At 34.3% G+C, this 14,518-nt stretch overlaps 1 protein-coding gene across 1 annotated transcript in view; it reads right to left on the reverse strand.

Annotated features, from left to right (window-relative positions):
* Positions 1 to 9,968: 9,968 nt before the first annotated feature.
* The window catches only part of LOC145673793 (uncharacterized), a 32,743-nt gene continuing 28,193 nt past the window's right edge, over positions 9,969 to 14,518 (reverse strand). Inside the window, exon 5 of the mRNA XM_081743554.1 lies at positions 9,969 to 11,174. Within this exon, the coding sequence (XP_081599680.1) occupies positions 11,136 to 11,174 (39 nt within the window). The 3' untranslated portion in view covers positions 9,969 to 11,135. The remainder of the gene's footprint in view (positions 11,175 to 14,518) is intronic.

Genomic DNA, 14,518 nt, shown 5'->3' on the forward strand with positions numbered 1-14,518 from the left:
TGCTTCAAACTCTAAATGTACTTACTCTAGCAGATATAAAAACATGTCTGATCACGAAAAAGTCACACTAATTCGCCTTTTAACAGCTAGAACATAATTGATACCTGAAAACACATTGGGCGGTATTCAAAGAGAATTCGTTAATCGATTGTTAGTCTCAGACTAGTTAGTAGGCATACTAAATCTTTACTAAGGAAGATGCACGTTATGGTATTTAGAGTCTACTTTGAGTACAACTAGAATGATGATTTGGGTATGATTAACTTATATAACCGCAATGCGTCGGGTGAGAAAAATAAATGTGGCATCTACGGTAAAGTAGATGAACGCATGCGTAGTCTGTAAAAATGAAAATATATGACAAAATACGAAATGTTGTGTCGCACGCTAAACCGTGGGTAAAAGATTAGCCTCTGCTGTAGTTTAATTAGTCACATGTGATTAACTTCGTCATTTACTACGTCCTAATCAGGGTCTTTGAATACAATTTTGATAACAATCCGTTAGTCAACCTCGTAGTATGGCGTTAATCAGACGTCAAAACGACTCTGCATATGGCCCATTACATTGAGAGCGTATTAGCATCCCAAATAAATGGAAATCACTACTGATACCGCAAAATAGTATAAAACAGGGGCATGATTTAGGGAGAGAGACGGGAGTGGCAATTGCCCCACCCCCCTAAGTTTAAGGTGATACCAATAGAATATCGATAGAATATAGATATCAATATTAATATTGATATGAATTTTATCAACAGAATAGTAGTAAGCCAGTGAAAAACGCGAAATTTTACTTATATCAAGGGGTCTTGCTCCCCGGAACCAAATCTGAAATGACGGTACCGGTATAAAAGATATTGATGAGTAAGATGCATAATGCAGATTAAAGAATGACGGCAAGGCTCGACAGTCGAAGAACAATAAAGTATATAACATGTAAATTAATAAGTATAATAATGATAATAATCAAGGGTGAGTGGTGTAGGCTAGGGATGGCGTGGGTCAATAAAAAATTGACCCATCAATATTGACAACGATGGCCAATAAGCTATAAAACCTAGAATAGGAACAATATTTTTCGATTTAACCACACTTTGATAAAATATGGCAAATTAATAGCGACAAACTAAAGTGTAAGTGAATATATATATATCTTGCTGTGGGTTAAATTGTGTATTGCTGGACCAATTTCTAGAAATTTACCGGGTAAATTGGATTTGCTTAGCGAGGAAGAGTGAGTGAAAGTCTAGTTAGGAGAATGGTTGTAGTTAGGAAGGTGGTTGTTGTTGATTGTTTTTGATGTTTTAAGCTGAACTGTATGTGGAGGCGGAAAACAGTGTTTGGCAGAGAGGTGCACTTGTTATGATTTAGTGGAGGAAAAGGCAGTGTAGAAATGGCATGTATATCTCCAGATTGTGACATATTGTGTTAAATTATTGTAGAATTATACAAAAATAACGAGCGTTAGTTGTTGAAATTGTGTGAAAGACATGGTGTAGTTTCTACAAATAGAGCGTTACTAGTATAAAACCATGACAAGTGCTATTGAAACTTGTGTCATGGCCAAAACCCACCTGTTTTCACTGCCCTCGCTAAGGCACATACCCACTGTAGCTGACGCGACTGTTCCCTTTCGGCGCATTGGCTTCGCCCTGACCCGGTTAGATATCATTCGTGCTTTATAGTGGCTGCATAACACAGGTTGGTTTGTGTTTTTAAACTGTACTTTTTGCCATACATCCGGATATCTTACTTATGCTCAAATAGTAATTTAATATTTAAAATTGTAAAAGTTTACACTCATCTGTTTTGAAGGGAACTGACTTGTCACTGAAACTAGCCTAATATAATGTAATCTATCCAAATGTAATTAAATGTAGTACATTTTGGCTCTTTTTTCGCAATACAGCACAAATTCTCTTTCTCCACAATCGCGGTATCTGAATCAAAATTCAAAATCTCACATCATAACCAATATCTATATACGGAACGGTACCACAAGGATATATACTGTAGTTTCGTTGCTTTACATGTGATTGATGTTCCTATATGCTGCAATTTCAGCATGAACTTAGGACTTTAAGCAGATGATACCACTTATTGGACTACATCATACAAGCCTCACTTAATAATGAATGGACTAGGAAAACAAACACAGAAATTTACCAACTGGTGCAAAGAATTGCATTTAGAAGTCAACTGTAACAAGACACAACTTTTAGTAATATATCTATCTTAGTGCACGAGTAACTAGAAGTGATCTAGACAAATATAGGGTGTTTAATAAGTAATGGTCATAAATTAAACCGTAGATAGTACATGCCAAAACTAACAAAAAAGTCTTAGTAAACATGTGTCCGCAAACCCTTCGTAACGGAGATAGGGGCTTTCGAAAGTGTGGGAAAATGAAGTTTAGAGACGAATATCTCAAAAAGTATGAATCGGACAGAGGGCGGTCCAATGAATGACTATCGAAGTCAGACATGCGCTATGCAGAAATGCATGGTTGATAACTCTGCAATGCGCGCGCAAGGGATTCCCCAAAGAAACGGAGGGATTCCCGGAAAATTGTCTAAGGAAAGGGGGCTCGAGATGAACATCGAGGGCGAGTCTATCCACCAGTAATTCATACGTCATGGTACCAGTTCGAAAGCTCAAAAAGATACAAAATGGCGGACAATGTTTACGTGCCGTGCGTGGTTGCATAACCAACAGGAAATGAGAGAGGCAATCGAAGAAAGGTGGTGGTGCATGTTCTAAACTACTTCAGAGCACATTCCTAAGACGAATGAACATGTACAGAGTAGTCCTTTACTGTACCAATACCAAGGTAAAACAAACGATGCGCGAAAATGAATGGAATGGCCGAAAGGAACACTGGTAGAACATGCAAGCCAGGTGGAAATACTGAATCGGGGTTGCAACAGACGTTGAGCTCACCTTGGGTGCATGATGTTACAGGTTCAAATCCGCTGAAGTGCCCACTGAATGCAGTGGTTCTGATCTCAGATTTTCGAGAAAGGGTGGAACAATGGTACGGACATATTCAACAGCATGCCGACATGTTATCACGAGTACGTGGATCTTTGCGAAAACGAGTACGAGCATGCATTCGCATGAATGGACGACACTTCCAACATTTACTTTAATGATAGAGGTACCTTAATTTCTCATGCATCTCTTCTGTGGTTACACATCTAGGTATTTACTGTTTACCTTATGATTAATGCTGTACACATTACCAACATGACGATTTCTGTTTGTTGATATGGAGAAACACTACATGTCCATCATTTTTTGCTTGTTGTAATACATTTACGCGTTCAACATGCGGAATGTTTCAGATTCGCCTCCCACATACTCGAATGTTGTCATGCTTTTCCCATTGGAATCCAGTTTGCGGATATTCGTTACGTTAACTGCTTAGCACATAATGCTTCATCAGTGCCTTGCATACCGTTTGATTTACCTAAGTGCTGCCACACTTGTACGTATGCATTAGTTGTCGGAATTCTTCCTGGAGCAATTTTGAACGTACATCACCACACTTCGATTACCTCTGTCATTTCCTGCTGGTTATGCAACCACACACGGCACGTAAACATTGTCCGCCATTTTGTATCTTTTCGAGCTTTCGACCTGGTACCACGACATATGAATTACTGGTGGATAGACTCGCCCTCGATGTTCATCTTGAGCCCCCTTTCCTTAGACAATTTTCCGGGATTCCTTCCGTTTCTTTGGCGAATCCCTTGCGCGCGCATTGCAGAGTTATCAACCATGCATTTCTGCATAGCGCATGTCTGACTTCGATAGTCATTCATTGGACCGCCCTCTGTCCGATTCATACTTTTTGAGATATTCGTCTCTAAACTTCATTTTCCCAAACTTTTGACAGCCCGTATCTCCGTTACGAAGCGTTTGCGGACACATGTTTACTAAGACTTTTTTGTTAGTTTTGGCATGTACTATCTACAGTTTAATTTATGACCATTACTTATTAAACACCCTGTATATACAAGCCAATTATATGTAAATTTGTCTTAAAACACTACAGCTTGTCTCGGTATCTTATTTGATAACGGATTAAATATGGAAGTCATATTAAGTATATCAAAATAATTGCATCTCGGTTTACTCGACTACTGCTACAATTCTACAATAAAAAGTATATTTATGATAGAGAAAATCGAAAAAAAAATACACCATCATAGGAAGAACAAATTTTACTTATGGAGGATCACTATTTAATCTATAAAATGTTAAACAACTAGAAAAGACGGTAAGATTATGGCTCAGACTAGCGAATAATAGTATTTATCACCAAGAAAACAAGCTAATAACAGTAAAGAAATTAACCAGAAATATCAATTAGTATTTTGCAAACAGATTAATAACATCTATATTCTACAGAGTGGCTCAAAGTTAAGTATACAGTACTGTAACGATCAGCTAATTGCATTTTATATCATTTCTTATTATTATCCATCAGATAGACTTAGTTTCTTTATTATTTGTTATTAATGTTTGACTTACATCTTAAGCTCGGGAGAGCCGAAGCAAATAAATCTATAAACTAGAATGTCATCTATATTATAAAAGAGAAAGTACAAATCCTTTGTTCCCTCATCACGCTAATACGGCTGAACCAATTTCTTTCATTTTTGGGGGGTTATTAGGATTTGGACCCTAGATGGTTTTTTTCATATCACTTTAATTTTTAATTACCAGTGTCTTGAGATAATTGACCATTCAAGTGTCCATAACGTACAAATCCTTTGTTAGTTCATCATAGGTAAAAATAAACGTATTTATATGCAACCCGCATGACCGTGTCACTCGGCGGGTTAACATAAATGACAGGCGCTATAATGTTAACATTAATGCAATCTTCTATGGTTTTTATCATATCAATTGAAAGCGAAAAAGTAAAAATTATCTAAGTAACAAAGTTTATTGCGTTCCGGGGTGACCGCAGCGAAGCGGGGCGGGTTAACATAAATGACAGGCGATATAATGTTAACATTTACTGCAATCTTCTATGGTTTTTATCATATCACTTGAAAGCGAAAAAGTAAAAATTATCTAAGTAACAAAGTTTATTGCGTTCCGGGGTGACCGCAGCGAAGCGGGGTGAACGCTGCTAGTACTTGATAAATGCAGGAGTGTATACCTACTTTTGGGCCACCCTGTATAATCGACACTTCAATGAAGATGACAAACCACGATAGACACTCGAACATTAATAAAAACTAGAGATGCAAAAAAGCCGGCTTTTTTGAATCGATAGTTTTTTTCACATAAAAAGCCGGCTTTTTTGAAAAAAAACCGAGAATTTTGGAAATTTTGGCTTTTTTCATTTTCATGATTTTTCTATCCAAATAGCTTTCTTATAGTATATTCTATAGTTAGATAAGATTTCCACGACCTGAATGCCATATTTAGCTCTGTAATTCACCATCAAGATGGATGGAGCACATATTTTACGAATTAAAGCTAACATGAAGAATGTAGTATTTGAGGACAATTTTACAGGTTATTTAACTTTATTTTAACTTTTGAGTTATGGACATTTTTTTTCCTTCTCTAGATCATTTTAGTTTGTCATCCGTGTTTCATTTCTAAGAGCTTAGTACTCCAGCTTCTAGCACGAAAGTTAAACTTACGTTTTTCTATATATCCGTCAAAGCATACGTTTTTCAATATGTCCGTCAAACCGTATTTCCACATTTCTGTTATACTGTAGTTGTGCAATGATTTAGCAATAATTTTCCAGATACAACCTTGAATACCAGTTTATACAAATAATCAATAGCGGATTTAGAAAAGTACTTTGGGAGGGGTTTCTTTGATTGTTTCGTTTTCTAAAAAGTCCTAATTTTATTTGGGAGCAGCTTGAAGTTTATGAGTACAGGCATAACTAATATTTCGTTTCGTTTATATGTTTAGCAATAATCTTCCGGATACAACCTTGAAGATCATTTTATACTGAGAATCAGTGGCGAATTTAAAAAAGTGTTTTGGGAGGGGTTTTCTTACTACTAATGTTTAGTTTTTCTAAACATTCGTAATTTTTATTTGACGGGAGCTTAAAGTTTATGAGTAAAGGCATAACTAATAGATATTTCGTTCGTTTTAGACATTCCACAACTTTGGAGAACAGGCTTCAGTCCGAAAGACCGATCCTCTAACCTTCGCAAAACCGTCACTGCTGGTAATTAGTAATAATAACGATTTAAAAACAATAAGAAAGGAAGTCGGCCAACTCCTACACTCCTAGTCGGCCAGTACACGCACTATTTCTACATTCTCAGATGGAATGAAGGAAGGCTTTGTCAGAATTGTCGAATGCTGGGTTGAATCCCGGACTTCCCGATAGAAGCGCAAAAGCCAACCACTCAGTCACGTTTGTTGTGCAGTTGTATTTAGCTTAACTTAAATATATTCCGTAGTCTTTTTTTTTGGTTCCGTAATGATATGTTGAATCCCTCTTGTTAAAAATTCAGAAACCTTGAGGACTGGGTAAACTGTGATGGTGGTCAAGGGCGCCCATGTTGTGGTTTCCAAGGAGGGGCAAGTATAAGCGACGTTTCAAAAATAGTTTCAAATTTTGCTGTAACTAATGTAAAAATCCTATTGGATTTTCAATATTCTGAAGTACATTTTCCTCTAGGGGGGCAAGCGCCCTCTTAACCCCCATGATGGGCGCCCTTGATGGGGGTTATAAAAAACTTGACTGTAGAATTTCAAGAATATACAGAACCATGTGCAGCCTTTAATTGTATCATACAAATCTAAGTATTTCTCTTATGTTCTATTTTAATTTTATTTTGTTTCAAAAAGAGGGTATGGAATATTTTGAAGTAAAAATACTACATACAATTTTGCTAGTTATTTGTGTATTTTTTGAAAGAAGTTTTTACTTTTAGGGTTGGCTCGTTAGCTTTTTTTTTTTAAATAACTGGTTTAATCTAAAAAAAAATTAAAAGAACAAAAATGCGAATCGTGTGAACTTCATGGTGACGTTTCACATGTCAAACCATCTGCATTAGTCTTATTTCCTTTTCACCTTTTAATCAAGGTGTCCCATGTTCAATTCTCGGTCGAACCACAACCCTTTTTTCATGTGTAAACCAAGTTCTCTTTCGGATGTCACTTTAAGCGAAAGTCTTCTCCTTGATAACCTCGGTATTACGTAAGGATGTTAAGCCTAAACATACAAAACGAAACCAAATTATATATTTCTGCATGCCTGTTGTTTTATAAAGAAGAGAAGGTTGCTTAAATATATTGATTAAAATTGGTAAAATTTATCGTTTGCCTACTTAGCTTCCAACATTAGCTTGGATTGGACTTTCAATGATACCTATATACTAAATTTGTAATTTAATACCTCAGTTTTAGAAAAATAAACACACTGCTGAACAAGACTGCACTTATTTAATATAAAAACACATTTACACGTGACGTTTCGATCTTCTATCCGAGATCCTCATCAGACGTACACTCACGTCTGATGATCTTGGATAGAAGATCGAAACGTCACGTGTAAATGTGTTTTTATATTAAATAAGTGCACTCTTGTTCAGCAGTGTGTTTATTTTTCTGATTTTATTCGTAAGACGTTGACTATGATTGTGTGTCTCTCAGTTTTAGCGTACTGATTATAATACGTTGACCTTTAAATTTTACATGCAAATTAAATTTTACAGGATTTTCCTGTTATTGTTTTACATTTAAAAGAATGACGGGATTTTCTCGATGGCTAGGGCGGGAGTTTCTCAATTTAAGAAATTTACTGACCGGACTTCTTTAAGCTTATGGGACCTCTTCCAGCATAACCCCGTTGTTGAATAATAACACCAAGGCGAAACAAACTTATTTTTGTGAATATGTAATATAAATACATAAAGCAAAATATCTAAATCAAAAAACCTGGTTTAAACCCCAAAAAAGCCTGGTTTAAACTGCCCCCCCCAAAAAAGCGGGTTTTTGGCATTTTCAGAAACAACCATGGTTCTTGCCAGCTCTGCTTACTTTTGTATATAGGAGGTTAAAATGTGTTTATTATATACATTGGTTAATCCTTTGGAATTCATAATGTAAAAATGTTGAAGTAAAATTGTTTAAAATATCTTTTCGAAATTTATGGTTTACTTTCGAGGTTTTATATTATTATCGGCATCAACCACTAATTAAATGACTTTCTGTGTCATAGAGAAGCGAAACAAAGTCTGCTTTATCGATTTAAAGCACAATTTTGAAAAAAGCCCAAAATTTCCCAAGCAAAAAAGCAAAGCAGAAAAAACCGAGTTTTTTTCCAAAAAAGCCGGTTTTTTTCCGAGCCCTTGCATCTCTAATAAAAACCCTTATAAAACTGAATCACATACTTTAAGTGAACCAACTAAATCACTAAATCTCCACGGAAAGAGTGAGAGAACAACACTGGAAAAGCAACTAGAAAAGAAGGAGTTAGTCTATTATAAAACAGGGGGCCGCGGTAGCTCAGTGGTAGAGCGTTCACCTCTGGTGCTTGGGGTCCCAGGTTAGATCCCAGGTCCCGCCAAGTGAACTTTGTGGTGGACAAACACCGTGTGCGTGGGTTTCCTGGGGGTTCAACCGTTTCCTCCCACTTTCTTCATTCCACCATTTCATTCATTACTCATCATCACCGTCTCCTTTAGCCTAACCGACATAAGCGTGGGACGTAAAACTTAAAGATTTCATTTTCTATTATAAAAGAAAGTAAGACGTTGAAAACCAAGAGGACCTATTCTAACCTGCACTAACTTAACCTTCAGAGCTCTCTTATATCATCAACAACAATATATATATATATATATATATATATATATATATATATATATATATATATATATATATATATATATATATATAACATTGTAATAGTTTTAGGACAAAACGGTCTAGGTGTTCTTTCTTCATAGGAAGATAAACAGACACGTTATATTACATCATGCTGTATTTAAATAAGCTTGATTTATCAATATCAATATCAATATATTAAAATGCTAGATTTATGTGTTTGTCTCCAAAGAAAAAGTTTACATGTTTTTTTTTTTCAATCCTTTCGACAATGAGATCTCGAAAATCATAAATGTTAGAAACGTGCCTTTTGCGCTTATCAATTCCAAATTTTGTGTAGATTGTTCAGTTCTAATTGAATATTAAAAAAAAAAAAAAAACGGAGCCGTTATTCCTTTATTACATTTTAGAGGTATGCTGGAAGTGTTAAAAGTTCTATGAGTTGTACATTTTAACACAACACAATTGTATTCAGAAGTTGTATATCTCTCAGCCGTTTGTTTCATGGTCCAACGATAATAAAAAAAACGGAGGATTAACAATTCCTCCAGTCTAAAATGAATCTATATTGTTTGGAGTCTTTTGACAAATGAACACCATATTTCACTGACGTTATAATTAATTGTGTGTGTAATGTATTTGCTTATTACATACTGCATGCAAGAAGAAAGAAAACACTGATCATACATGAATTAGAAACTCCAACCAGAAGTAGGCTCAAATTTTGCAAACGGTGCGAGATATTGAAAATATAATCTAAAAATCTCCCCTATATGTTACTCATTGCCAATTTTTATCAAGACGTCTTTCACTTGTGTCTGTAAAGGGACGTGTACAGATGTTTTAAGGAATGACAAGGAGATTCATGCTCATACGTGAATGATGCGCTGTGTAGAGGCCGCAGGTTCCGCTAGTCACTATTAAAATTATAGATGACAGAAATTGATTCACAAAGAGAAAGAAGAAAGTAGCTAAACGAGAAATTAAATATTTCAAGAAAGTAATCATCAATAAGTTGAGAAACCACGTACTCAATACTCTTAGTAAATATTCAGTGTAATTAAAAATGAAGGACTCAATTTTGTATGTCTATATTTCCTGGAATATACAGTATTTCGTATGTGAATGTTCTAGGTAACACAGTTGAAAGAGTATGTCCTAAATTTTTAACTATCACTGCTAGTGTACAGACTTACAGCCACAGATAAAGTAACAACGGTTAGAAATAATAAATATTTATTGGTCAGACTTTATTTATTTTTTTTCATTATGTAGATATTTGGCCACAATACTTCCTTACTTTTCTAAGCTACTGTGACTTTTTCTATACTTTGAATTTCTACAAGAACAAACGCAAGTATCTAGTTTCTAAATTTCTTCTATTAATATATTTCGCAATAATACAGATTCAAGTAGTCTGTGAGCTTCATTTTGTAAGGTTCCCTTGTTACTGTAGTTTCGAAAAAAACATATATAGTACTACATTGTATTTTCCACATTCAAATAACACATTTTTTCATGACATTTATAACTTTCAAAATTTTAATTCAATTAAATCAGTAGTTTTGAAATAGTCATGAGTCAGAAAATGATTGAGTCCAACGTTTCATTTATTTACTTTGGAACGCCAATTGCTCACAAGTTGTTCATTTGGTACATTGACAAGAAAACTCTACTTTTACAAATAGAGGTAGATCATTTCATGTCTATCAGAATTTTCAAAAATTAAACAGTTTTTTAATTGCTAATAACTTTACGTTTCTGACTAATGGTCTTTTCAAAATTACTGATTAAATTATATTCACTTGTAAATATTAAAAGTAACAACTTGAATTTGTTGGAAGGATATATGAACAAGCCTCATTAGGCTTAATTCTACACAACATTTATGTAATCAATACTGATTTTTGAATTACATAAAAAATCGAATACATACTTTGAACAGTATAAACTACAGATCTAAATGTATACCTAGGTATATGAACAAATTTTTCTTTACATTTTCACTAAAATATAAAAAAAAAATAAGTTGCATGTTTATATAAGTGAATGTTCACTACTTTTTATGTGCTTAATATAATGCAACTTTTTTGAACATTCTTTTAAAAAATACAAATCTTTCCAATTATAACAATTAAGCATTGAATCATCTCAGTAGCACATTACATGAGATAAATGCTTCAGTTACAATAATAATGTATAGAGCAAAAAAAAAAAATCAAATTAAAATATAAACTGATTACGAAATGTAATAAGATAAAGGAAGCTTCGCCACTTTGGTTCGTCGAAATGTGCAACCAATGTTAACTAATCACTTAACTTCACCACCAGGAAGCACTTCACAGTCTGTAAAAAATAGAAATTAAAAATATTTAGTTTTACTTTCTTTCCATGATTTTACTTTCTCTGTCAACTTTGTTAAAATTTGATAATAAACTCTTCCCTCCAATTTTACGTAAGTTGTACATGAATCAACTAAAAAAGAGGGTTTATGTTCTGGTGTTTAGGTAATTATAATCTCGAAATTTTCAGGGAACACGTTGGTTACATTTTCCTAAACTCCTTCTGTGATTGCTTACCTACATATATGACTACAACACTTATTTTTCAGCATTTCAATGTGAATATTGATTTGAACCTTTTTCGTCATGTTGTTATTAGCATTGTTTCCCCTTAGTGCAATTTGCAGACAAGAAAACGGATTTACAATATCGTAACTGTGAGTCCTATGTTAGCACTGGGCTATCTTGATTAGTTTTCAAACTGGCATTGAAATTGTTCCCTGGAAGTGTACGTTATGCAATCACAATATCACAAATGACGTTTAAGTTGACTAACCATTTGGAAGTTACTGAGATGTGTTTCATAGAAGAACCAACTCGATCCCTCCCCTAAAAGATTATCTACGTAATACTGTAAGGATTATTTTAGTAACTTCTGAGTAATACGTAGTTTGGAACTCTTCATAGTTAGAGGGTACTAATTGTGAGAGTATAGTATTAGATAGAGGGTACTATCTCTATAGTATTAGATAGAGGGTATATCCCTATAGTATTAGATAGAGGGTACTATCTCTATACTATTAGATAGAGGGTACTTACTATCTTATACTATCTAGATTCATACGAATGTAGGAAAGAGCAAAGGGAGCATGAAAATAAAAAAAAAATTGTGATTAATACTAAAAAGTAAACGCCTAAAATGAGACAGAAATAGTTACAGGTAAGGTATACTAAAATAACAACAGGTAACTAGTAATACAACGTTGAAAACAGGTTCATGTCTGTCATATCCGAGATCGTCATCTTCGGAATATTATTGTTATTATTTAACTTCTTATAATAAGATGTATTCACATTGAATGAGTTCCTGAAGTGTATCAGGACCGGTTCTACCATATGTGCAACACGTGTATTTGCACGGGGTGGCAAGTTTCGAGGGCCGGAAAATCTGTCATAACTATATTATTTATAATAAATATTACTAAATTTTTAAAAATAAATATTTCTTGTTGAAAACAGACTTCATGATGATGGTAGTTAAATTTACTAAGCTGACCTTCTATCTTAATACTACGTTCATAAATCACATTCGTTTAAGATCACATGGACAGCGCTATAGCAAAAGGCCAAACAAATCCCAGCATGAGTTACTTGATTGTTATCAAATACCAGAACTCAATTCTCGAACAATAGCAAACACCTGTTTCATTTACTTAGTTATCACAGTTTAGATCACAGTTTAGTTCATTTACTTAGTTATCACAGATCACAGTATGAAAACTAGTCTTGTCTTTTGAAGGTGGAAACAGGTTTGTAGAAAGCAAATCAAGAAATAAAGTTAAAAGAGTTAGTTGCACTAGAATTGCAAACTGATATATTGAGATTGAAGCTCAAAATTGAATTCTATAAAAAAAGATTACCATCTGTCCTCTGCAGGTGTGTTTGCTTTATCTTTCAATAATATAATAGATCATTATTTAAAGAAAAAACAGACACAATGAGGTTGTATTTGTAGTGTTTAGGTCTTTCTGTTGCAAGTGCTGTTTTCCTCAGCTTTGTTGTTCATGATGGGGTAGCATACTTAAATTGTGACTTTTAAGATTTGTTCTTCCAGAAGAAAGAGGGCGGGAAATGATACCATTGCACGGGGTGGTAAATTGCCTAGGTCGAGCCCTGAAGTCTATTGTAGTATCAAAATGTGAAACATAACTAATTCACGAATACCTCCTGGATGTTACACTGTACACGAAAACTACAGGACATTTTTGTTGCGTAAGGGAAACAGATATATCATTAACAGAACAATTAATAACTTAAGTTGAAAGCGAAACGATACACCGAAGCACAAATTAGGTGAAAACACTCTATTATCATCGAGTTTACTAGTATTTGTACGAAATTTAAGAGTTACAGTTACTACGAAAGCGCATGAAACTTAAATTCCAAATTTTAACTATAACAAACAGTAAACTAAAGTATTAAAATATTTTTAAAGAGAAAACAAAAAGTTAGGTAACTACTTAAAAAGAAGAAATTTTATCAGCGATGTGATAAAAGGAAAGGTACAATATAGAAGAAAGTGAAGAAAGTGTAATGATACAATTTGGTAATATTACCCCTTTCACCCTTCTTCTCGCTTCTTACTTTCACTTGGGTTAGCACTTCTGAGGCAGAACTTTGACCTAGAATTCGCGCCGAGTCGTGAAGCTTGACCTAGATCTATCGATATCACCACCCAATAGAACGCGAAGGTGTGTTTCAGTCGTCAACCCTCACCAATCAAATTTTGTCAGTGTCGTCTCTCGCGCTACACGGAAAACATCTCCCGAGAGTATAGTGTTGTCGGATTGGCGCCAAGTTCCATTTTGTTAATTGTTTTTATGTTGCGTTATATTTTCGTTGTTACTATTCATGTTATTGTTACCGGTTTATAATAATTGTTAAAGTCGTTATTATTGTGCAGTGTTATTATTGGTGATTTTAAATTATCTCTCTCAAATATTTTTCCTACAATGATCTAATAAACAACTTTAATTTTCAGACTCTAGAAAAAAGAAGATGGATGTTGGACTTGTTATTCTTATACAAGTTATTAAATAATAAGATTGATTGTACGGAGTTGGTCTCGAAAATATCATTGCGGATTCCCACTTGCAAAACCAGAGTAGAAAATACAGACATATTTTATTGTGCAAAAGCCAGGAGCAATATATTATATAAATCCCCTATGTGGAGGCTGTGTAAATTATACAATGATATTGTAAATAAGCTTGATAAAGTGGATGTATTTAGTCTTTCAGAAAACAGGTTCAGATCATATGTGAAACAAGAAATTTTCTGTAGAAATAATTAAGAAATTTATATATGTAACATTTGCTGTATGTACACAATAGTGTAATTGGGTATTAAGCCTGTTGTGTTGTATATTAAATAAATAAATAAATAAATAAATAAATAAATAAATAACTGCTTTTTTAAAATACTCATTTACTATTTCTTCAAAGTTTGGCAACATTGTTGGTGAATTTCAGCTGTTTGACGTTTCCCCAAGTGTGCGCTCGGGAAGCGGCGCCACGAATTGTACCGAAGTTTTCCGATGCATCGGAGCTCAAGCAAAATATTGCTATGATTGGTTTCGAGCTCAAGCTTCACGACTGGGCGCGAGTACTATAGCATCTAGAGCAGGAT

This window comes from Thermobia domestica, chromosome 17, assembly GCF_964235325.1.
Source record: "Thermobia domestica chromosome 17, izTheDome1.hap1.1, whole genome shotgun sequence".
In the NCBI taxonomy this organism is placed as follows: Eukaryota; Metazoa; Arthropoda; class Insecta; order Zygentoma; family Lepismatidae; genus Thermobia; species Thermobia domestica.